The sequence below is a fragment of the Bos indicus x Bos taurus genome, chromosome 20 (assembly GCF_003369695.1).
Source record: "Bos indicus x Bos taurus breed Angus x Brahman F1 hybrid chromosome 20, Bos_hybrid_MaternalHap_v2.0, whole genome shotgun sequence".
Taxonomy (NCBI): domain Eukaryota; kingdom Metazoa; phylum Chordata; class Mammalia; order Artiodactyla; family Bovidae; genus Bos; species Bos indicus x Bos taurus.
In genome coordinates, this window is record NC_040095.1 from 38187909 (window position 1) to 38213910 (window position 26002).

Genomic DNA, 26002 nt, shown 5'->3' on the forward strand with positions numbered 1-26002 from the left:
CTCTGCAAGCAGTTTGGACTTTTTCAGACCCTCCCTTTCCCAGGGGGTGAAGTGGGGGTAGGTGGGAGCAGACTTCTGCCTAGGACCTGGGCAGTGCCTGTGCTGCCTCTGGGAGCCTAAACATGGGCCATAAGACCTGGCATGGTGAGATCAGGGAGTAATATACTTCTTAGGTCAAAAGTACTCTGATAGGATTAGTGCCACCAGGGGCCAGGAGTGACCTGCTTATACTGTTCGTAAGTGACGGTGCCCAGCTGCTCCGCATCCAGGGCCTTGAACCTCTGCAGGGTCTCCAGAAGCTCCTCCTCCAGGGGGATGGGCCAAGGCAGCGCTACTACTAACAAGAATTTCCGCCAGTCCACGGACTCCGAGTTTGTTACCAACAAAGATGCTAACTCCTGCAACTAGAAGAAAACAGGAAATGCCATTGGGATATTTGTATGATTCTCTTGTGACATTCTACCTGCTTGCATTTCATAGTGACAGGTTCTGGCAAAGGAGGTAAAATTTTTAGCTTGGTTAATACGGTCAGAGCTGACTTGCTCCCTCAGGTCCTATGAAGCAATCCATGCCAGACAGAACCTAGAGAGTGTTTCCATTTTTGCTTCCTTGACATTTGTGGGTTTTGCTTACTGTTATACAAGGAACTGGATTTCCCAGGTGGCACTAGTGGTAAAGAAACCGCCTGCCAATACAGGAGACGCGAGAGATGTGGGTCTGATCCCTGGGTTGGGAAGATCCCCTGGAGGGCACGGCAACCCACTCCAGTATTCTTGCCTGGAGAATCCAATGGACAGAGGAGTCTCGAAGGCTGCAGTTCACGGGGTCACAAAGAGTCAGACATGACTGAAGTGACTTAGCACACACGTATGCACACAAGGAATTAATGTTTGTGACCATAGTACACTTCGTACCTTTCCAACAGAGGTGGAATAAAGATGATATGAATGTGGGAGGGCTCGACAGCTTGTAGGGAAATATTCTTTAACCGTCTTGTTTTCTTAAGGAGAAGAATATGATGAAAGCAAGCCTGAATCATCTACTGTTACTTGTTAGGATCACTCCATCTGGTAGTAATAGATACTAACTCATTGGCTGACCCTCACAGTCTCTGTAAAGTTTCACTGACTGTCAGCATCATCACTTGTTTTCAAATACTGTGCCTGAACATACTACATGTCTTAACTTGAAGTTCTTTCATTGGTTTATTCGAGTTTATTGGCTGCCTACAATGCGAGAGACCCGGGTTTGATTCCTGGATTGGGAAGATCCCCTGGAGAAGGCAATGGCAATCCACTCCAGTACTCTTGCCTGGAAAATCCCATGGATGGAGAAGACTGGTAGGCTACAGTCCATGGGGTCACAAAGAGTCGGACACGACTGAGTGACTTCACTTTCTGCTAAATGTCAGATACCGTGAATGGACTGGTTATTTTAAAACTATTGACTTATCAATCAAAGAAGAGAATTCTCAAGGCTTGAAACCCAAACAAAATTGAAGCTTACTTCAGGTTGAGTGAGGTTCATCCAACTACTAGGAAAGTTGTTTGTTCCAAGGTTCAGGGTTACCAAATCCAGCAGAAGGTCAGCAAATGCTTTATTTCCTATTATACCTACAATACAAGGAGAAATATTTTTTGGTGTTATTATATGATCTGTTTCTTTTGCTAAAAATTGAATAAATAATGGATATTTGTATAATCATTTTATTTAAAACTTCAACCTTTAGAGAAACATTAGACATTTTGAAAATACAAAAATATTAATCAATTTTCCGATTCTCTTTCATGGTTGTTTCTCATCTAAGTCAACATGTCTTTTTTGGCTTAGTGATAACTCATTCCAGACTGGGTAAAATACTGAGACTTTATATTTTGGTTTGGAGTCTTCTTTGACCTTTTATTCAGAATAGGTTGAATTAAAAAATAGTTCATTATTCCTATTATTATTTATATTATTAAAATGAATACTATTATTATTTACAGTAATATTCGTTATTCCTGTTAGTTCCTAGTGTAGGCCACTAGAGTACAACACTTTGGCAAATATGGGATAAAGGTGTTTCAAACGCATGCATATCACCACTGTGATCAAAATAACACATTTATCCTCATTTTGCTTTTTTTAGATCAGAATATATTCGTTTGGGTTAAATTTAGGGATATTTGAATTACTAAATTACTGGGTTGGAAGTGCTAATTTAGTTATTTAATTGGCTCAAACATTCTGATATATTTTATAAAAGGTCACTAATATTTCGAAGGCTTTTGCTCTTAAACATGAATCTACTTTACTATGAGATATTTGTTTAGTCTGTTGCTTATTTCAAATTTCATGCACATGCATTAAAAAAGAAGTAGGAAAGCAAAAATAAGTGTTTCTGCTTAAAATAATGTCTAACTCCCATAGCAGAGGTACCTTCTAGAGCCAGGAGACACTCCTACATGTATTAGGGTAACTGTCAGGTCCAGAGTATACAGCTATTCTTCTTTGTTTAGGAATAAAAAGAGTGGAATAGGTGTAGAGTCTCACATTTTTCTTCCTATATCTAAGTTTTTAGCATCTCTCAAGTCCAACATGAATTTTATTAATAATTTCCTCTAACCTTTGGGAAAATGTAGTAATCATTTTAAAATTTCAGTAGTTCATATAAAATACACAAGGTTCAGATCTGGAAGGTAATTTTCTGTGTAGCAAGAGTAGAATATTTCTTTCTTTGATGCAACTGGCCATTCAGCAGGTTGTTCAGAAACAGATTCTCTATCCTTTTTGACCAAACCTGAATATCCAATTTTATAGAAATGAGAATAACTTCCCCAGGTAGTGGAATTTTTGGTAAAATGAGCTTTGTATGATACTACATTGGTTTTCAGATAAGTTAGAAATAAATCATTCATCTTCCTTAAAATGAAACCAGAAATAAACTCAATTGAAACCATGAAGAGGCTCAAAGTATTTAAAATTTCTGGTAGATTTGTAAAATAGTTCCACTGTCTCTAATATCTATGGCACAAGCAAAGTGTTCTAAGAAAATACTTTCAGCTCACATAGATATTATTTATCTGGGGACTTTAGTGTGAAATGCAAAAACTATTTTGATCTTTGGCCTTGTTTCTTAAATGATCAAGGCATATAATAATATGACTTTCACATATAATGCAGTAATAGAAATGGATAAGCTTACAAATTTTGTTTACAGATTAAAAAAAAAAGAAGTTCTTTCCAATTGGCCCTAAGTTACTTATCTAATGCAGCCATCCATTACAATTATCCAGAAAAAAACAGTTAATTGTAAGCCAGGCCTAAAGGCACTCTTGATCATAATTATTGTCCGGTTACCCTTAGAATAACTCTCAGAAAGACGACGACAAGATAGTACCATTGCTTAGAAGTATACACTTCACCCAAAGAGTGTGAAAGAATGTGCGAATATAGGACTAGAATTGGAAGGTTTGGATTTTTGCTTTGTATGTCTGGATGATGCCAAATGCCTTTTGTGTTTGATGTGAAGACTGGTGACTTTTAAATTTCAGGTTTTTGAAAACAGTTCTTTTTGCTAGGATCAATGATGAGGTCGATATTTATCACATTACTAGTCACTTTCCCCAAGGCTTTCTGAGTTTGATGAGCAATCTGAGTTAGGTCTTGTGTCCTCAGTTGAGGATGGTGTTCTTGTATTCCATAAATGAATGGCTTTCCTAGGGTCAAAGTTGTTAATGTCTGGAGAATTCAACTGAATGATCAGGAGATCCGTCATGCTGTCAGCCTTGACCTTGGCATGCATTTGGGACCTGATGCGCTTCATCTGACTAAAGCCGCGTCCTGCCTCAGCTGAACTTGCAGGCAGGCTTAGCACGAGGTCAATGAGTGTCAGGATGTTTGGATACTTGTGTAAATAAACAGAATTCACAAAATCCCAGGTCAGTTTGCGAATGTTCTGAAATCTAGGAGAAAAAAAATAAAAACTGTGAGAGATGGAGACTCCTAAGTTTTACCCCAATATTTATAAATCAACTAGGTTACTTATGCTTACCTAGAGTAGATCTCCAATTTCAACATGCTCCATTCTGTGTCTACTTGGTCAATTTTCACCTTGGCTGCCTCTAATACTGGTTCATAATGTGCAATCAGGATGGCCACCTCTTTTTCTCCAAATTCTGCAATCAATATGCCAAAGAAAAAGTCACACATCTGACAGACATGTGTACAGACGATCAAAGAACAACAGAATCGGAGCCAGTATTCATGGGTTACCTTGATTTATTTTTGCCGGCCACAGTTTAAAGCTTCCAATCATGGTTGCCTTCACCACATCTTGGTTGGCATCTCTGAAACAGCCTCGCAGCTTCTTGATAAGATGTGTTAAAACCATGTTTCTCACATCAGAAATGTTTCCCTTTCCTCCTAGGCAGTTACCATGAAAGTGTGTGACTGAATCCACCCCACGTTCTTTCGGCCCTGGTCTGGGAGGGGGGAAAAAAAATGCCCCAAGAGATGATTACATGCAAAAGCTTCTGGCAAATGGTTTCCCAAGTCCAGCTGTCTGGTTTTGATAGACTCTCAGATCATCCTGGACTCCTCACCTTGTCTGATAGATTTGGAGCATTTCCAGTGTTGACTCTAAGGTGGCAAATATATCAGCAATTGAGGAATTTCTGTTCTGACTGACGTGGGACAGTATGCTAAGGACATTGACGACATCCAACAAGAAATGGACAAATTTGACGACGTCTGCCTGGAGGAGAGACTCCAGGAGTTCTTTGGCTTTCTGATGACTGCTGTCACTTCTGCTTTCTTCTGCCTGTAATACAGGTTGGGAATAAAATAGTGGTTTATCTTTCTCAAAATTATCTCAAATTGCTCAATAAAAGTATTTTTTTTTAAATTCTGAAAATCTGAAATAGTACCATATTTCAAAATTACTTACTGAATGCAGCTGCTGGACAATTGCTGGATATCCCTTGAGAAAGTTCTGGAGGGCAGTCTGCAATCCCTGAAGCCACCTCTGGCCGCTGACTTGAGAGGGCATCGCAGGTCGAAGGTGGAGGCCCTCGAAAGCAGTTAGCAGAGCACTCCTGTGAGCAGGAGAATCGTGATAGAAGCAGTACATGCTATGAAGAAGGTCTTTCACAAGGTTGTAGAGGGGAACGTTCCGGAACACCGCCTGGTAAGATAGTTCGAGGTGATGGGCAAAGCAGTAAACAGGCAGCACACCTGGCTGGATTTCCCTTAAAAGCAGGGCCACCTCGCTGCTGTTTTCTCCCTCTGAACCCGGAGCTCCATCACTTCCAAAACCCACCAGTTTCTTTGCCCAGTCTTGGTTCGACAGCCGAAGTTGAAGATTTCTCTCTAGAGTTTTCTCGATGGCATGTTTTATCGCCCGGGGCTCCTTCTTCTCCACGGTCTGTACCCCGACGATTTGGCAGTGCACTCTCCCTGCGCGTGCAAACTGCACATATACGAGTTGAGCTTCCTCAACTGAACTGGCTGCAATCCCATCACTGAGGACGGAGAAGAACTGACTTTTTTCTAACTTCTCTCTTAGAGCTCTCCGTTCCACTTCAGCAATAAAGTACGTAAAAGTTCTGGCCGATTTACTGGTTCTGAACACCGGGCCAATATCAACTCCCTTCATATCGTCCAGCGAACACATCCAGAGGAAGTCTTTGAGGGGACGTCCGGTTTTGGCGATGGCGTGGCAGGACCGGAACAGGTTCTCCACCCTGCCGAGGGTCACCTTGCTCATGGTCCTCACCATCAGCTCCGTGGTTGCTCTGCTCCCTGGAGAACCACTCGTGGCTTCCATGAGGGACGCCTTGGCGTGAGGCTCGCTCAGATGATGCGCGTTGAGAAATTCAGTCCTGAAGTTATCCGTGCCATAAAAAAAACTCACCTGATTTCCCTTTGATATCACTCCATGTTTACGACACAGGCCACAGAACATAAGATTTAGTATCTCATCGTATACAAGCCAAGGGTATTTTTTAAGCCAAATTTTCAAAAATTGATTGTTCTTCTTTGGGAGGTAATGGTCAAGCTTCCGAGGCCTTTTCTGCTTCTTGGTGAATCCACTCACATCGTCTGGAGGATCCCTGCCTTTAAAATAACTCCATGTTGTTATTTTAAGTAATTTCTGATGCCTACGGGCAATTTTAATTCCTGTCCCCCTCTCTGAACTTATTATTTCTAGAACAATCCTAGGGAGGGCTTCCCACTTACCAGGCATTTTGAGTAGTGCTCCAAGTGCTTTGTATCATTTACTTTTCATCACCCAGTATCCCTATTTTATATAGTTAAGAAAGTGGGTCAGTTACTAGTACTGATAGCCAGTTTGTGGATTAAAAAAGCTAAGGCACAGAGAGGGTAATTAATTTGTCCAGTGTCACAGTGGCCATCCATGGTGGAGTTGGGGTTAGCTAGCAGGTGGTCTTACCTAGCCCCCCACTGTTACACACTACATATTACAGGTTTTTCCTGTGGGTGAAGGATGCTATGGTCTCCTTCTCCCTAGAACCTGTTTCTCCAGGCAGGAGAGGGGCATGGTCTTTTGCTGTTATTGCCTTCTCTGGGTGAAAACACAAGAATCACAGGATACGTAGGGCCTTGCCTCTGCAGGGTTTGCTTTGGACACCTCTCCCCTCCCGCCTCAGCTCTACTTTCTCTGGCATTGGTTGGCTGCTACAAATAGGGGGTCCTAGTGGGAAGCTGTTGTATAGCGCAGGGAGCTCAGTTCAGTGCTCTGTGATGACCTAGAGGTGGGTTGAGTGAAGGGAGGGTGGGTGTGGAAGGGAGGCTCAAGAGGGAGGGGATATGTGTATACTTATAGCTGATTCACCTTATTGTACAGCAGAAACCAACACAACACTGTAAAGCTATTATCCTCCAATTAAAAATAAATTTTAAAAATTTACTGATACTAAAAGAAGTTATACAGTTTAGATTTTACATTTAGATCTATAAAAAAAGGGGGGAGGGCATCCTTCCTAGATTATTTTGCAAAGGAGTTGTACCTCATCTTTTTCTTTTCCCTTAAGGTCTAATTTCTGACACTCATTTATCTGCCAGAGAGAGGAATATGTATTTATCTGGACAGAAGGACAAAATAATTAAAATCACACAAAACTCCTAAAATACATTTCTTCCTAAAGGCAGAGAGCCTAGACCAACATCTCTCTCTCCTCCTACAACTTCTGTGAAACTCCTGGTCATGAGATTACATTGTCCTATTTCACAGCACAATGAAACTTGGAACATGTGCTTGTGTGACTTGATACTAAAATGACTCATGTTGACACACACACTCAGTGTTTGCTTCAGGTTAAGGCTTTAGGGTCCCAGGCTTTCCCTCCTCAACAGACAGAACCACCCTTCTTCTGTGCTTTGTCACGTGCCAGATGACTGCTAAGCACTAGGGAGATGTTCAAGAAAATAAATCTCCTTTCCTAATTGATCTTTTGGATCTCATGTCTCTTAACATCTTTAAATTGAAAACCTTTGTCAGTCTGCTTCTGTCTCCTACTTTATTGGCCTCTAATTTATATTTTGCCTTTTAACCAATCCTTTTGCAATTGTTGTTGTTAAAACAAATCCTTATTTATGTATTTATTTTTAGATCCTAAATTTTCCTGTTTTCATTTAAACCTAGTCTCCTTATAGCCGGGACCCACTGCCTCCACTATCTTTCGTGCAGGTTGGGTAACTTTCAAGCTTCCCACACTAGACCCTTAGCGCCATGCTGGCTGCCTGCTCTACACACGAGAGAGTTGGTGAATACATGAACAGCTGCGTGAAAAAAGCAGACTCTGGCTGTTGAATGAAAAGACTAACTTTCACTACTAATTTAGCTAGTTTTCATATCATTAGCTTTCTGGCCAGATTTTCCAGAAATGCTATCTTGAATTCTGAGCACACACTTTATCACTGGCCACATGTAATTCTCCGGCTTCATGAGACTACATTCCCCCTGAAGAGACACCTGGAACTGTGCCCACAGACTATTCTACCAGGTCCAAAGGCTTCTAGATTTACTACTGCATTTCTGTGATGTGACTCGAGCGAGTGGAAGGAGTTTCCAGGCTGAGTGCCACACTCCTTCTTGCCCTAATCTCTAGGACTTGCCACCTGCTTAGATATTCCTGTTAATAACATCAATCCTTTCTTCTACCTTTTCTAAGAAGCGTGAAAGTGTTGGTCGCTCAGTTGTCTCTGACTCTTTGCGACCCCATGGACTGTAGCCCACTAGGCTCCTCTGTCCGTGGAATTCTTCAGGAAAGAATACTGGAGTGGGTAGCCATTTCCTTCTCCACTTTTCTAAGAAATTTTTCTGTATTTCTTGATTTGAGTAAATGTCAGACTAATTTACTTTTCAGATCAAAATAGGGAGCTTATTTCTCTGCAAAGTATAGTGTCATAGTTCTAGAATTTTCTCAGACACTAAGCCTGGGAAAACCCACACAACTGTCTAGTTTCTCCTTTCAGGGAATCACCAGGTGCCCTTACTCTTGCTTCTAGGTTAGCTGAGGCTTTCTAGGGAGACAGTAGTGTCTGCTGCTCTCAGATACAGTCATCCTCCCTCCAATCCAATCTCCACATCCTTTGGCTCTAAATGTTTTTGATAATTCTCTCCATTGTGGCCTTTGGGGGCAGCCTGAGGCTTCACGTGGGCTTCCCAGGTGTTGCACTGGTAAAAATTCGCCTGCCAGTGCAGGAACTGAGGGTTGGGAAGATCCCATGGAAGATAAAATGGCAACCCACTCCAGTATTCTTGCCTGGGAAATCCCTGGCGGGCTATGGCCCATGTGGTTGCAAAGAGCCGGACACGCCTGAGTGACTGATCACACAATCTTAAGATTTCACAGCCTGACCACAAGCTCTTTGTGGCCCTCATTTCCTGGCTTGTCTGTTGCCCATTCCCTAAATAGGTCATGCAACTTCAAAATCTCAGTGTTGATTCCATTTTCTCCTGTGCCTAGAAAACTCTGCCCCTGCTTCTCTTCCTGGAAGCTTCTGCCAGAAGTTTCCCATGGACTACATCCTTTGCTGACCCACACAGGAGAAACAACTACTTCCTCCTTGGATTCTTGTAAAAACCACGGAGCTGGGTGATGGAGCTCGGCCACTACAGCCTAGACTTCCTGAATTTGTGCCCCGTCTCTGAGACCAATCATTGACTCCCAGGGTCTCCAAGAGGGCGTTGAGAGGGACACTTGTCATTTTTTAAAACAAAGTTGCAGGCCTTGAAAAACTAAGCACTGCCTCTCTTGAAGAAGGAGTTGAGGGTACAGAATTTGCTGAATAGTGTTTCTCTGGATAGCCTCTGAGCAGAAATCAAAATAACTATGAACCAAATCTCTATAAGATATTACATCAAGTACTGATGAGCTTACAAAGAAAAGGAGTCCTTATGGCTTAAGTGGGGACACTGGAACATTGCTAAAGTGTTCTAGCTTCAACAGACTCCAAATTGCTTGCATTGGAGAAAGACTCTCTTTCTGATATGCTTAGCACTTGATGTTTGGACAGGATGTAACTACCCAGAGCTCACTCGGTACATAGCTGAATGTTTTTGGTTTGGAGGCTTACAGTCCCCAGGGAGCTGCATACCTCAGGGTTCAGTTCCACCTGGTGTTGTGAATTTTCATTTCTTTCTTTTTTTTTTTTCTGGAATCGTTCTAAGATAACACTGTGTTCCTATGTGTTCTGTCACTTAGTCGTGTCTGATTCTGTGACCCAATGGACTGTAGCCTGCCAGGCTCCTCTGTCCATGAGATTCTCCAGGCAAGAAATCTGGAGTGGGTTGCCATACCCTTCTCCAGGGGATCTGGGGAATTGAACCTGTGTCTCCTGCGTCTCTTGCATTGCATATGTATTCTTTACCCGGTGAACCACCAGGAAATCTCTGAAGGTACCTCTTAGGGCATGTGCACCTTCAGGATACCGAGCTTACATTCTGCGTAATAATACGCAGAGTTTGTATCCATATTGCATAATGTTATATATTACATAAGAATATAACATTACTGTAATTATATTATTAAGTGATAATGGCTTATATCACACCTGAATTGCACATCCAGTGTGCCAGACACTTTTAAAGCACTTTATGAGCATTAATTACTTTAATGGTCATAACAGTGAAATACCCCATTTTTCAGATGAGGAAAGTGTGACAAAAAGAGGTTAAATAATTTGCTCAAGATCATATTACAGTCATTTGACATGAGGTGGAGTTGGAAAGAGCTGTCTGACTCTTCTTACCCACGGATGGGTCTTCTTCCTCATCCAGCCATGGGTAAGAAGTGAATTAACGTGAAGATGCTTGAGTAGGGGCTGACACACAGGGCTCGACACCATTCCAATATTGACTTCTGTCATAATTCAGAAAATATCCACAAAATCCATTCTGTGCTGGGAGTATGCTCATAGGAATGATCCCTGGGACAGGCAGTAGAAAGAAGGTCCTGAAGATTCAGGCTGTCTTACTGACTTAAGCTGCTCCTAAAACTTTAAGTATAGATCTTTGTTGGATCTTTGTTGGGTGGTAATAAAAATGTTAGCATGATAAGTCCTTTAATTACATTTTGCATAATTTTGTATGATTATCACATATAAGATCTTTTTTTTCTGGCATATTTGTGACAATCAACAAATGGTATTTTATGTCTAATTACTGCCTTTATCAAAGGAGATTTAGAAATATGACACATGCCTAATTTGATGAGGAAAGCAGGGCTGAATAAAAGCATGACAGTATATTACACACTTTTAATTTTCTGTTATTTTCAGTAAGCACTATCTTAATGACTTAATTTTCATGTGGATAACCAGTACTCAGCAAAAACTCTTTAAGCTTTAGTTCTTTCTATTAATATTTTGATACTAGTTGTTCACAAGTATTTATTCAGTCACTTGTTTTAATGAAAGATTATCCATTTCACTCAATAATTTTATTTATGTAGCATAATTAAATGTAACAAAGTGTAACTTAATGACATTGATAGCCCTTGTAAATTTGCTAAAATACTCTTACGACGGGCCTAGTAACATAATGATTGTTACGTGCAAATATGTATGACTCTTATGACGGGCCTAGTAACATAATGATTGTTACGTGCAAATATGTATGTTTTTTTCCTAGAAAAGATTCATCTATTCATCATATTTTAATATATTTCAGTGAGCTTGATGCTTGCATCTTAGATATCATAGGTTGCATTGGACTATGTGAAATAGTATAAGAAAATGCTCACATTTCTTGGCTTAGATATAACAGCAATTTTCAAGTTGAAGCAGGAAGTTTTGTAAGAGCCCACATTTGGAAAGTTACTACTTTCAGCCAGTTGCTCTATATTTTCAAAATGGTTATCACTTCAATTAAGAGGGTCTTTTGAAATTGTAGATTTTTAGGGTAAGTGTCATGAGAGGTATCCTAAAAGATTTTCTAATTCTTGAAAGGAATACAACAAAAACTTCATGTAAAAAACAGATCAATGTATATCTATTAATAATCATTAATAACAATTAATGAAGAAGAAAGACTTAAGTCAGAGAATGTTTTGGGTGTCAAAGGAACTGGGAGAAAGGGCGAGTGGTAATTAACTTCTAAGATGTCATCAGAGAACCTCTAATTCTGTGACTCTGGGATACAGGAAATAGAATGATTATTATTTTGTCTTACCTTTTATACATGAGCAAAATGACAACAATGAATATTATTTCTGTTGATAGACCGCCCGAATCTGCTGTGTTTCACATGAACTTAAAAAGTGCCATATGCAACATATATTTTTTCAAATAGTATAACTGAGCTAATAACAAAGAAAGGGTTTAAACTTTTTGCTTATAGACCGTAACTCATTTTGAACCATCGAGATCTCCAAATCCCATGGTATTATATAGCTTTGTCAATTCTGTGTCAATTATAACTGTTGTTCTTAAATCTGGATAATTCTCCAGCACAGATGGTGGAGGTGGTTCCACAGAAAGAGTTGGTCTCTGTATGTGTTTTCCTGCAGTTCATACAACTGGGGAAGGAGAAGCAGAGAAGTCCCTGACCTTTCCATGAGCATCTGTACTCAAGCCTCATAGCTCCATGGTTTCTGGTGACTGTTCCCCCAACTTTAAATATCCTCTGTATCCTTGCCATCTAGTCACTCTTTACTTCTTTCAGTTCCTCCCTCCAAGCTGTTTTTCTGCAGTTTCCCTGACCAACCTCTTTGCACACTGATTCTCCCTTGTTTGCATTCTTGAGCACTTTGTTTTTTGTTTTGTTTTGATCAAGTTCAGATTTTGTTTTGGAAAGAATCTATATAGAAGTTTATATTTTCTTCTTCTTTGGATGCCTTTTCAAATCATGCTCTAAGTCCCTAGGGCAAGTGGTTTTCCTTTTACATCTACTTTTATACATACATACATATATATATATATATGAAGGAAATGGTAACCCACTCCAGTACTCTTGCCTGGAAAATCCCTTGGACAGAGAAGCCTGGTAGACAACAGTCCATGGGCTCGCAAAGAGACGGACACGACTGAGCGACTTCACTTTCATATATTATATATAACTATCTCCTTCTTCCTCTACCTCCCTTTCTTTCTTCTCCCTCCCTTCCTCTTCCTACCATACTTTGAGAACTGTTGTACCCTACCATACTCTGAAAATAGACAGTGTATCAGTTGATATCTTTTGGTCCAGTTTCTAGTGTTAATCTAAGACATACACATGTCAAGTTATAACTGATATTTGTAATTTATTTATTTTTTTACTTTTTGGCCACTCCTTGCGGCAGGAGTGGACCAGGGATTGAACCAGCGCCCCCTGTAGTGAAAGTGCAGAGTCTTAGCCACTGGACCACTAGGGAAGTCCCTGTAATTTATTTTTAAACTTTTAGTTGAAATGCAAACTCTTGATTTTGAGGTTGGAGCCAAGAATGTTTTACGGCTATTGTGATGAATGTAAAGTCTCTTCTGAAAGGGACTATGTGTGGTTATAATTTTCCACCTACTCAAATGTCCCCCAAAACTTTAAATTTTGACCTGCTTCCAGTCACCCTCATTTAGAATTAAAGCAAATTATATTTCATATTTGAATTTTTATAGCTCTGTCTTATTTTATATATAAATAATAGTCTGGATAAAATAAAAAGCAAAAGCAACTTTGAAGAAGGAAATATGTAATAAAAAGACCTTGTAAGCCCACACAATGGCAAAGAGGCTGGAATCTGCCTCACTGAAGGAATTTCATGTGCTGGCTCTATAAAATTGAGTTTTTTTTTTTTTTTTTTTTCTTCTGTAGCTGCTGATGGCCATACTTTGGGGCCTTCTGCTCCCTACTCAAATGCTGCCAACCTGAGTTGCTGTGCCTTTATATCCTGGAGGTGTAGACCCACTCAAGCTGATTAGATGAGGTGACACTTCCCAGGGTAGGGGACTACCCAGGGATACAGTGGGTACATCTATTTCACCCACTGGGCTTAGCAAGGAAGTCTTTAGGCTTAAAGTAAAGCAATACTCTCTTGACTAATGAGATCTAATGTGGTTTTCTGGAAATACTGAACTTAAAAAAAAAAAAGTGAAGTACAACCATCATGAAAGTGAAACTGTGTTAGTAATGGACAAAGGTCAGCTGACTATTCTTAGGAAAAGCAAATGATTTTCTAGTAAGTAGGAGATTTTGGAAGACAAGCCTCTTTATGTGAGGCAACTTGGTTCAGTGAGAAGGGACAAGACCTTTGAACCTGAAGTGTCCTGAGGGATATGTGACCATAGGCAAGTTCTCAACTGCTCTGCCACTCAGTATCCTGACCCATAAAACGGAGATGATGATCCTCCATGTTCTGTCTGAATTATGTGTGCTGTCAGTTGATGGCACTCACTGCTGAATATCTATAAGTAGAAACATCCAAAACTTAAAAAAAAAAAAGCCTGTGTAGGTGCTAGAGTCATAATAATAAAAGGTGAAGGAAATCAAGAATTTGTGTGCAGAAAATAATGTGTCCACTTACATGTGAACAGATTAATTAATCAATTGATTAAGCAAGTATGTGTTCACAAAGGTTCTGCTCTTGGTCTACAAAACATTGCAGGAAAAGGCATACATAAATGGGAAGTTCTCTACTCCCTGGTCTCCCTCCCTAGACTAGTTGGGGAACATAGAAACATAGCTCATAATCCCAGTAAATTCCCAATGAAACTTAAACTTGAAGGATGCATGAAGGCTGCTTCTCAACTACCAGATGAAGTAATGCTCATTGCCAAATGGCTACCAGGGGCAGGGAGAGCAGGAGAGGAGAATTATCAGGGATGAGAGTCGCCATACCGCCAAAGTGTTAGACACTGTTTTGCTCTGTTTAATTCAGATCTATGTTGTATGAAGCAAATACTAGATAAACTAGAATGAAGCAAGGGCTCGTTTCAGCACCACATGACCACAGAAGGCTGTTTTACTTGTGGACAGGTGATTGCCTTCCTGGTTAACCTCAAACTTTTTTGTTTTTTTTTTGTCCTCTTTTCACAATAATCACTTTTCCTACCTTTGGGCGCTATATCTAAGAACTGATCCCGGAGGTTGTCCAGCTGCTCGATGGTCAGGGTGCCGTTTTCCTCCTTTTCCACAGGTGGAGGGCGTACCGGAGGAGGTGGATCTGGAAAGACTTTGATATCGCCATTAATGAAGAAGTCTTCTTGGTCTAAATAAAGTTCATTCTGAATTTTGGTTGATGTTTCAATGTGATAGCGAGCTACCCCAGTTAGTTTTTCCACACTGAAAATGGAAACATGAATAGGTTTATCCTCATTGAAAATACTATCAGATTAATAGTGTTTTCTTCTTAGACATACACAAAGAGTTAACACATTAGAAAATATAGCTAAGTTAGAAAATTCAGTCTGCATGTTTAAAAATTATAATTTATTCTCAAGTCCATTTGTACAAAGGCAGGGTAAAAATAAATAAATATAGATTAGAAGTAAAATATATGCTCATTACCGGGCTAATAGTCCCACATTTTATACAAAACTGAACAAAAAGAGATTCCATTAAAATGATTTTACTAGTATTAGGCAAGATTATGTCAAGAGATATATTTCATTCTAAATATAGACCAGAATAAGGTTATATGACAGAAAATCCTGTAAAATATGACTATTAGTATAACACATTTATTTGGAATGAGGACAAGTTGTGTGTAAAGTGAATTAAAGTTGATAATGGATTTCAAGAAAAGTGGCTTTTCTCCAACTTTATATCAAGGAGTTTGATGTGACCTAAGACCCATTTGACAGAATGGACTCTGACAAGATAGCCCGTTGAAATTGCTTTCCTATGTTTATGGAGAATAACGTTGTTGGTATTGTTTAGTTGTGTCTGACTCTTTTGTGACACAATGAACTGTAGCCCACCAGGTTCCTCTGTCCATGGGATTCTCCAGGCAAGAATACTGACATGGGTTGCCACTACCTTCTCCAGGGAATCTTTCTGACCTAGGCACTGAACCCACATCTCCTGCATTGCAGGCGGATTCTTTACCACTGAGTCACCTGGGAAACCTGGTGAATAGTAATTCCCAGCTAAATCACATGGTATAAGCAGTCACAGTTTGGAGCGACTGTGGTGCGGTGGAAAGAACCCTGGAAGCTGAGCTCTCATCGTACACCTTCTCCAGCCCTGGGTCCTTGAGTTAGTGATTTAAGCTCTCCAATTTCCTCATCTTTGCAAGGGAGCCCAAAATACATAACTCCATACCTTATGGTTATTAATGTGAAATCACATAGAGCATGGATTTAGGTTTTCCTAGGGATTATAGTTAGGAGAAGGCAATGGCACCCCACTCCAGTACTCTTGCCTGGAAAATCCCACGGATGGAGGAGGCTGGTAGGCTGCAGTCCATGGGGTCGCTAAGAGTCAGACAGGACTGAGCGACTTCACTTTCACTTTTCACTTTCATGCATTGGAGAAGGAAATGGCAACCCACTCCAGTGTTCTTGCCTGGAGAATCCCAGGGATGCCGGAGCCTGGTGGGCTACCGTCTATGGGGTCGCACAGAGTCGGACACGACTGAAGCGACTTAGCAGCAGCAGGGATTATAGTTCGGAGAAGGCAATGGCACCCCACTCCAGTACTCTTGCCTGGAAAATCCCATGGATGAAGGAGCCTGGTAGGCTGCAGTCCATGGGGTCGCTAAGAGTCCGACACGACTGAGTGACTTCACTTTCACTTTCATGCATTGGAGAAGGAAATGGCAACCCACGCCAGTGTCCTTGCCTGGAGAATCCCAGGGACAGGGGAGCCTAGTGGGCTGCCATTGCACAGAGTCAGACACGACTGAAGTGACAGCAGCAGCAGCAGAAGCAGCAGGGATTATAGTTATGGGTCTAACTAAAGGATTTACGGGGTCGCAAAGAGTCGAACATGACTGAGCGACTGAACTGAACTGAAAGGCTACTTTAAAGGCCAGAGAAGTTTTATACAATAACTAAAATATCACTGTAATACAGAAAGAATCTTACATCTTGCAATAAAGATTGAACATGGCAGAAAAGTGCATATTTAATCTGCTTTTATATAACTCTGCTGCTGCTACTGTGTCACTTCAGTCGTGTCTGACTCTGTGTGACCCCATAGACGGCAGCCCACCAGGCTCCCCTGTCCCTGGGATTCTCCAGGCAAGAACACTGGAGTGGGTTGCCATTTCCTTCTCCATTTATATAACTCAGGAACACCAAAATAAACCTCCCCCCCAACAACAACAACAAAAAATCGTATTAGTCATTTTCTTTCAAAAGACAATCTTGAATTTAATTCCAGTACACTGTATTTGTGAGGTATTTGTGAGTGCCCATATAGTAGGTATCATCTAGGTACTTTCTGCTTGATGGCGTTTGTGGGTGGGGCAGAGAAGGGGCACTGGGTTAGGAGGGACGCCAAGTGCATGCAGAGACCCAGCCAGAACCAGGGTATCAAAATAAGTGCGCCATCTAGTGGAAAGTTATGAAGAGTACCCTCAAAAGGAGGGTAGGGTAAGGAGAAATGCCAGGAGAATGAAAAGTGGGATTTGAAGTTGAAAGAGATCTGATAGGTCTCCCTATTCATTTTTTCTTGCCACTTGAGGATTTTTGCAAGAACCAAAACCAAGAGCATAGCTGAACAGTACTAGGTTTTCATTTCTTGTGGCCATATTCAGGTATCAGAGAGAGACATACACACAGAATCCATCTGAGAAATAGGCATGTCAGATAAAAATAAGCATTTACACTTAGTAAATGTGCCACAAGGATGGGCGCTGTGAACCCTAAGAATGAAGAAGGTATGCTTTCATTTGTAAGTGGCAGGCAGAGATCAGGACTGTACATCACTGTTCTATGAGTTAAGCATGATGGCAATGAGGTGACCAGGCTGAGGGGTATGTCTGTGCGTGTGTGTGTGTGTGTGTGTGTGAGAGAGAGAGCTACTTAGATACAAACAATGAAGCTGAGGATTTTACAACAGAACTTTCACAATGAGGCACGCACTGGAGAAAACAAACCATAACAACCATCTTCTAGCTGGCCCATGTTGCTTCTAAGAACACTTGCCGTTTGTATTCTATGTATGCCGTGACTTCCAACTTATCAGTAAATGTTTATTGCAAACTGTAGTATGGCCCAGAATCTAGCAGAAACCTCTAGAAGAGCCTGGTTGGAGTGTTTTCTTTTACAGATGAGGCTTGTGGGGTAGGAGGTGATTAGGCGTGCTGTAATTTGTGGACAAGGAGAGAGTTCCCATCTCTTGGTCTCCTGACTGTTGAGGGCGTTTCTCTCTGCTGAGCTGCTTTCTTACACCTTTCAGGGGAGAATTAAGAGGATGAGATGCTCTCTAAGGACCTGTACCTCCCCATAAAGAACAATGATCGGTCACAGGTCTGTTTCTGCTCTAGACTACAGTTCTGTTCCTCACTAGAAATGAGGATCTAGAAAGTCTTTAGAATCTAACAGAAAAGTAAATTGGCTGTCACAAGGCAATCAGCCTAACAGGGAAAGCATTCCTGTAAATGCCTTCTCCATCTCCTGCTCACTGGCCCTGACTAATAAGAAGCCTGGCATTGGAAAGATATGAAACATTATATCATGTCTAAAGAATAATTTTAAATTGCTTATATGTTTACCTTGTACACTAAGGTCCTCATGGAGCAGTGGGAAAACCAAACTATCATAAATAATGTGCAGTAGTGCCCTTTAATACATGACTTAACTGTGGTTAAGAAGCAACACAAGTGTATAGGTGATTTCCTAAAAGGTCAAAATTCTATTTATAAATGCAATTCACATTTGTAAACATCTTAACATTTTTTTGGTCAATTTTGGTCTTCAGGCATTAGCAAAGTAAATACTCAAAATACTTAAAATGTCATGCAGTTCTTTACCTGGCCATTTCATTCAAGTACCTCTCACCGAGCCACTTTTCCATGAGTCTATATACATCAACCGCCTTTATTACTAACTCTTCCAGGAAAGCCAATGCTTTTACCTTTATCAGTTCAAGTCGGAACTGTGTAGCTATCTCTATTTAAAAAAGAGAAATAAAGATGTTTTTAATGTATTACATGGCATGAACTTTCTGATAAACCAAATTCAATTTTGAACCAATTATGCTTTAGTTTGTGGAAATTTTGGCACATCTTTGATATACCAAGATGGATAATTAATAACCTATCCACCTTGGAAACAAAACAGCATGTGGTAGAGTCATTTGACAGTTTACTTAAACCAAAATTGTAATTCAATTTTACATATAATTGCACTTTGTCATATACCATTTGATAAATTGGAATGGGAAAACAGAAATAGATAATTTCTGAATTTTAAAAAGGGGGAGGCTAACTATGTCTCTTGATCTCTCTTCTTAGAACCTTGGGGAGACGACACCATATTCTTCAGCGGAGGTGAGAGGAGGGTGAAGCCCGTGGTCCCAGGGCCTATTGATATTCTCGGCACACGGTGAGGTCTGTGATTTCCCTCTAAAATATCTGTCCAGTCTTTCTTCTTTGCTTTTTCTATTGCCACGTTTTGACACTGATTTATATCTCGCCTCCACTACGGCAACCACCTCCACCCTGCTTTCTCTAAGTTCCCTTCCCCACCTCAAATCCAAATCCACCAATCCCAGAGTGACCTGTCTCACCTGCACACATGCTTCTGAGCACTTTCTGCCCAGAATTCTTTACTAGCTCCCAGTTGCCATAAGGGAAACGGAACTTTCTGGGCAGCGCCTATGTGACCCTCCACCTCCCAGATCCAGAATGTGCCTCAGACTCCACAGCTACTCCCCTTCGGTGGGTCGCATAGTTCCCCTCCCCAATCTGTGCCCCCATTGTCCCCTGCACACATTTCTCACATTCTTCTTGTTCAGCTCAAGCATGAATTCAACCGCATGGAAGTCTTTCTTGACTTCCTGCTTGTGCCCTTTGTCCTGTCCACCGAGCTCCAATATCACAACATATTGTAAGTGATCATTTGCAGTTCTGTTCCTATTTTTTTTCTTTTGATGCTTTGTGTTTGTGTATATATGTGTATATTTTTTTCACCTACTGTAGGACTGGCATACAGTAGAAACTCAGAAAACCTTTATTGTGTAAATATGTGAATTAAGCCACACTAGGAACCACGTACGCAATGAACTGAAGGATGACATATACTTAGCCACTGAAAGCAGATGTGGGAACAGGCAATGTGACAAGCATGTGTCTTGACTTCCTGTGTTCAACATCCTTCAGATTTTACTCTTGAAAATAATAAAGCAGGTGGTAGGATGATGAAGAGAGGGGAGAAAAGGAGAGAATCAAAGGATGGAAAGTATCTTTAGTAGCTAATCGTCATTGAGTAGTTAATGGGTCCCAGCGTATCCAACACTGCATTTTTACAGTTTTGACATCTAGTATATTGACCATGGCTTCTTTCCAATGAGGATACTTTGGTTCAATTTCTTGATCTTTTCAAATTCTGTTTTGAATTGTATTATAAGACACTTGGAAGAGCCAGGAGGAGTTTATGTTGTATAAAATTGTCGCTCTCCATAGAGGAGGCCCTTGAATGTTATTGATACGTCACTAACTCTTCCATGGGGTCTACTCCCAAGAGCTCCCTTTCAGGACTGGTTAACCTTTAGTCAGGGTTTACTTGCCTAATGAGATGCCTAAATTATTCTTATTATATTATAGAAGCATAACCTTAAGCCTTCTTTCAGCCTATAAGATCACACCAACTTTAAAACATTGCTTCTCTTTTTTGACTTTGAGATTTTAATTACTGCTGATTGCAGCCATGAAATTAAAAGATGCTTACTCCTTGGAAGGAAAGTTATGACCAACCTAGATAGCATATTCAAAAGCAGAGATATTACTTTGCCAACAAAGTCCGTCTAGTCAAGGCTATGGTTTTTCCAGTGGTCATGTATGGATGTAAGTGTTGGACTGTGAAGAAAGCTAAGCACCGAAGAATTGATGCTTTTGAACTTTGGTGTTGGAGAAGACTCTTCAGAGTCCCTTGGACTGCAAGGACATCCAACAAGTCCATCCTAAAGGAGATCAGTCCTGGGTGTTCATTGGAAGGACTGATGCTGAAGCTGAAACTCCAATACTTTAGCCACCTCATGCAAACAGTTGACTCATTGGAAAAGACCCTGATGCTGGGAGGGATTGGGGGCAGGAGGAGAAGGGGATGACAGAGGATGAGATGGCTGGATGGCATCACCGACTCAATGGACATGAGTTTGAGTGAACTCTGGGAGTTGGTGATGGACAGGGAGGCCTGGCGTGCTGCGATTCATGGGGTCGCAAAGAGTCAGACACGACTGAGCGACTGAACTGAACTGAACTGAACTGATGCTCTCCTAACCTCTTCCCAAATTCCCTTTTTGAGATCCCAGCAGACAATCATACAGTAGTCAGATCTAGTTTTCATATGGTTGCATGAAAACAGCCAAATGAGTGTTATGCCTTTCAGTCAGTTTGCTTGTGCTTCATAGACACAAAGTCAGCCAAGGGCTGCTTGCCTACTGGTCTATTTTCTACTCAAAATATCATAGTTCTTTCTAATTGCTACCTTCAAATTGCAGGGCAGCAAGATGCTCTTCCTTTATTCTGAGCTTCAGTTCGTTTTTCACTTCCACTTCCTCAGTCTCTTCTGCTGGCAATACTACAGGAGCAGCTTCTGTCATAGGTGGGGATTTACCTGAAAGGGTAATGAATTATGCTGAGTTATCTGCTAATGGGCAAGTACACACACAGGGTCTTGGATAAAATGCATACAAAGTGGAGTGTGTAGAGCTATACATGTCTAGTGATTTGGGAAGGAGAGACCCCGGGCCACACAGTGTGAGTGATGAAACATTAATAATCCTTCCTTGAGAATTCTCCATGTGGTATCTGGCTGGACACATATAAAAATGCCCCATTCATGTAGCATCATGGAAAGGTGAGATATGTGGCTAGTGCAGACATGATCACAGACTCCAAAGAGGGTTCAATTTAGAGTTTGGGGACAGAAATTAGCAAACCCCAAGATTGTGCTGGCCACCTGGAGAAACAACAGTCTTCAAAGGATATTTGCACTGACCAGTGTTCCCCAGGTCCTCATCAAGAAAGACCAGAGAACAGCCTCATGCAGATACAGTGGAAATGTAGCCTATGGTCAAGAATCTGTAATTCACTTCATTTAAAAAAAATTAATTTATTTATTTTAATTGGAGATTAATCACTTTACAATATTGTAGTGGTTTTTGCCATACATTCACATGAATCATCCATAGGCGTACATGTGTTCCCCATCCTGAACCCCCCTCCCACCTCCTTTCCCATCCCCTCCCTCAGGGTCATCCCAGTGCACCGGCCCTGAGCACCCTGTCTCATGCATCAAACCTGGACTGGTGATCTATTTCACATATGATAATATACATGTTTCAATGCTATTCTCTCAAATCATCCCACCCTCGCCTTCTCCCACAGAGTCCAAAAGACTGTACTTTACATCTGTGTCTTTTTTGCTGTCTCGAATATAGGGTCATTGTTACCATCTTTCTAAACTCCATATATATGTGTTAATATACGGTATTGGTGTTTTTCTTTCTGGCTTACTTCACTCTGTATAGTAGGCTCCAGTTTCATTCACCTCTTTAGAACTGATTCAAATACATTCTTTTTAATTGCTGAGTAATATTCCATTGTGTGTATGTACCACAGCTTTCTTATCCATTCTCCTGCTGATAGACATCTAGGTTGCTTCCATGTCCTGGCTATTGTAAATATTAGTGCTGAAATGAACATTGGAGTACACGTGTCTCTTTCAATTCTGGTTTCCTGGCTGTGTATGCTCAGCAGTGGGTTTGCTGGGTCATATGGCAGTTCTATTTCCAGTTTTTTAAGGAATCTCCACACTGTTCTGCGTAGTGGCTGTACTAGTTTGCATTCCCACCAACAGTGTAATAGTGTTCCCTTTTATCCACACGTTCTCCAGCATTTATTGTTTGTAGACTTTTTGATAGCAGCCATTCTGACTGGCATGAGATGGTACCTCATTGTGGTTTTGATTTGCATTTCTCTGATAATGAGTGATGTTGAGCATCTTTTCATGCGTTTGTTAGCCATCTGTATGTCTTCTTTGGAGAAATGTCTATTTAGTTCTTTGGCCCATTTTTTGATTGGGTCATTGATTTTTCTGGAATTGAGCTGCAGGAGCTGCTTGTATATTTTTGAGATTAATTCTTTGTCAGTTGCTTTGTTTGCTATTATTTTCTCCCATTCTGAAGGCTGTCTTTTCACCTTGCTTATAGTTTCCTTTGTTGTACAAAAGCTTTTAAGTTTAATTATGTCCCATTCGTTTATTTTTGCTTTGATTTCCATTACTCTGGGAGGTGGGTCATAGAGGATCCTTCTGTGATTTATGTCAGAGGGTGTTCTGCCTATGTTTTCCTCTAGGAGTTTTATAGTTTCTGGTCTTACGTTTAGATCTTTAATCCATTTTGAGTTTATTTTTGTGTATGGTGTTAGAAAGTGTTCTAGTTTCATTCTTTTACAAGTGGTTGACCAGTTTACCCAGCACCACTTGTTAAAGAGATTGTCTTTTCTCTATTGTATATTCTTGCCTCCTTTGTCAAAGATAAGGTGTCCATAGGTGTGTGGATTTATTTCTGGGCTTTCTATTTTGTTCCATTGATCTATATTTCTGTCTTTGTGCCAGTACCATACTGTCTTGATGACTGTAGCTCTGTAGTATAGTCTGAAGTCAGGCAGGTTGATTCCTCCAGTTCCATTCTTCTTTCTCAAGATTGCTTTGGCTATTCGAGGTTTTTTGTATTTCCATACAAACTGTGAAATTATTTGTTCTAGTTCTCTGAAAAATACCTTTGGTAGCTTGATAGGGATTGCATTGAATCTATAGATTGCTTTGGGTAGTATACTCATTTTCACTATATTCATTCTTCTGATCCATGAACATGGTATATTTCTCCATCTATTTGTATCATCTTTGATTTCTTTCATCAGTGTTTTATAGTTTATCAGTTTATATATAGGTCTTTGTTTCTTTAGGTATAGTTATTCCTAAGTATTTTATGCTTTTTGTTGCAATGGTGAATGGAATTGTTTCCTTAATTTCTCTGTTTTCTCATTGTTAGTGTATAGGAATGAAAGGGATTTCTGAGTGTTAAATTTATATCCTGAAACTTTACTACATTCATTGATTAGCTCTAGAAATTTTTTGGTGGAGTCTTCAGGGTTCTCTATGTAGAGGATCATGCCATCTGCAAACAGTGAGAGTTTTACTTCTTATTTTCCAGTCTAGATTCCTTTTATTTCTTTTTCTGCTCTGATTGCTGTGGCTAAAACTTCCAAAACTGTGTTGAATAGTAGTGGTGAGAGTGGGCACCCTTGTCTTGTTCCTGATTTTAGGGGAAATGCTTTCAATTTTTCACCATTCAGGATAATGCTTGCCGTGGGTTTATCATATATGGCTTTTATTATGTTGAGGTACATTCCATCTATTCCTGCTTTCTGGAGGGTTTTTATCACAAATGCATGTTGAATTTTGTCAAAGGCTTTCTCTGCATCTATTGAGATGATCATATAATTTTTATCTTTCAATTTGTTAATGTGGTGTATCACATTGATTGATTTATGGATATTAAAGAATCCTTGCAACCCTGGGATAAAGCCCACTTGGTCATGATGTATGATCTTTTAAATATGTTGTTGGATTCTGTTTGCTAGAATTTTGTTAAGGATTTTTGCATCTATGTTCATCTATTGGCCTGTAGTTTGCTTTTTTGTGTGGCGTCTTTGTCTGGTTTTGGTATTAGGGTGATGGTGGCCTCATAGAATGAGTTTGGAAGTTTACCTTCCTCTGCAGTTTTCTGGAAGAGTTTGAGTAGGATAGATATTAGCTCTTCTCTAAATTTTTGGTAGAATTCAGCTGTGAAGCCGTCTGGACCTGGGTTTTTTTTTTCTGGAAGATTTCTGATTACAGTTTTGATTTCCATGTTGTGATGGGAAAATCTGTTAAGATTTTCTATTTCTTCCTGGTTCAGTTTTGGAAAGTTATACTTTTCTAAGAATTCGTCCATTTCCTCCAGGTTGTCCATTTTATTGGCATATAGTTGCTGATAGTAGTCTCTTATGATCCTTTGTATTTCTGTGTTGTCTGTTGTGATTTCTCCATTTTCATTTTTGATTTTGTTAATTTGATTCTTCTCCCTTTTTTCTTGATGAATCTGGCTAATGGTTTGTTTATTTTATTTATCTTCTCAAAGAACTAGCTTTTAGCTTTGCTGATTTTTGGTATGGTCTTCTTTGTTTCTTTTTCATTTATTTCTGCTTTAATTTTTATGAGTTTTTTCCTTCTACTAACCCTGGGGTTCTTCATTTCTTCTTTTTCTAGTTGCGTTAGGTGTAGGGTTAGGTTATTTATTTGATTTTTATCTTGTTTCTTGGGGTAAGCTTGTATTGCTATGAACGTTCCCCTTAGCACTGCTTTTACTGAATCCCATAGGTGTTGGGTTGTTGTGTTTTCATTTTCATTAGTTTCTGTGCATATTTTGATTTCTTTTTTTTGATTTCTTCTGTGATTTGTTGGTTATTCAGAAGCATATTGTTTAGCCTCCATATGTTTGTATTTTTAATAGTTTTTTTTCCTGTAGTTGACATCTAATCTTACCACAGTATAATCAGAAAAGATGTCTGGAATGATTTCAATTTTTTTTAATTTACCAAGGCCTGATTTATGGCCCAGGATGTGATCTGTCCTGTAGAATGTTCCGTGTGCACTTTAGAAAAAGGTTAAATTCATTGTTTTGTGGTGAAATGTCCTATAGATATCAATTAGGTCTAACTGGTCCATTGTATCATTTAAACTTTGTGTTTCCGTGTTAATTTTCTGTTTAGTTGATCTATCCATAGGTGTGAGTGTGGTATTAAAGTCTCCTACTATTATTGTGTCACTGTAAATTTCCACTTTCATACTTGTTAGCATTTGCCTTACATATTGTGGTGCTTATATATATATATAGTATATATATATATATATATATATTTGTAATTGTTATATCTTCTTCTTGGATTGATCCTTTGATCATTATGTAGTGTCCTTCTTTGTCTCTCTTCACAGCCTTTATTTCAAAGTCTATTTTATCTGATATGAGTATTGCTACTTCTGCTTTCTTTTGGTCTCCATTTGTGTGAAATATCTTTTTCCAGCCCTTCACTTTCAGTCTGTATGTGTCCCTTGTTTTGAGGTAAGTCTCTTGTAGACAGCATATATAGGGGTCTTGTTTTTGTATCCATTCAGCCAGTCTTTGTCTTTTGGTTGGGGCATTCAACCCATTTACATTTAAGGTAATTATTGATAAGTATGATCCTGTTGCCATTTACTTTATTGTTTGGGGTTTGAGTTTATACACCTTTTCTGTCTTTCCTGTCTAGAGAAGATCTTTTAGCATTTGTTGAAGAGCTGGTTTGGTGGTGCTGAATTCCCAGCTTTT

General features: G+C 40.0%; 1 protein-coding gene across 1 annotated transcript in view; it reads right to left on the reverse strand.

Annotated features, from left to right (window-relative positions):
- The window catches only part of SPEF2 (sperm flagellar 2), a 211807-nt gene that overhangs the window by 30612 nt on the left and 155193 nt on the right, over positions 1-26002 (reverse strand). Inside the window, exons 27-31 of the mRNA XM_027520151.1 lie at positions 21076-21204; positions 18399-18537; positions 14532-14761; positions 1507-1613; positions 222-404 (exon numbers count right to left, since the gene is read on the reverse strand). Of these exons, the coding sequence (XP_027375952.1) occupies positions 222-404; positions 1507-1613; positions 14532-14761; positions 18399-18537; positions 21076-21204 (788 nt within the window). The remainder of the gene's footprint in view (positions 1-221; positions 405-1506; positions 1614-14531; positions 14762-18398; positions 18538-21075; positions 21205-26002) is intronic.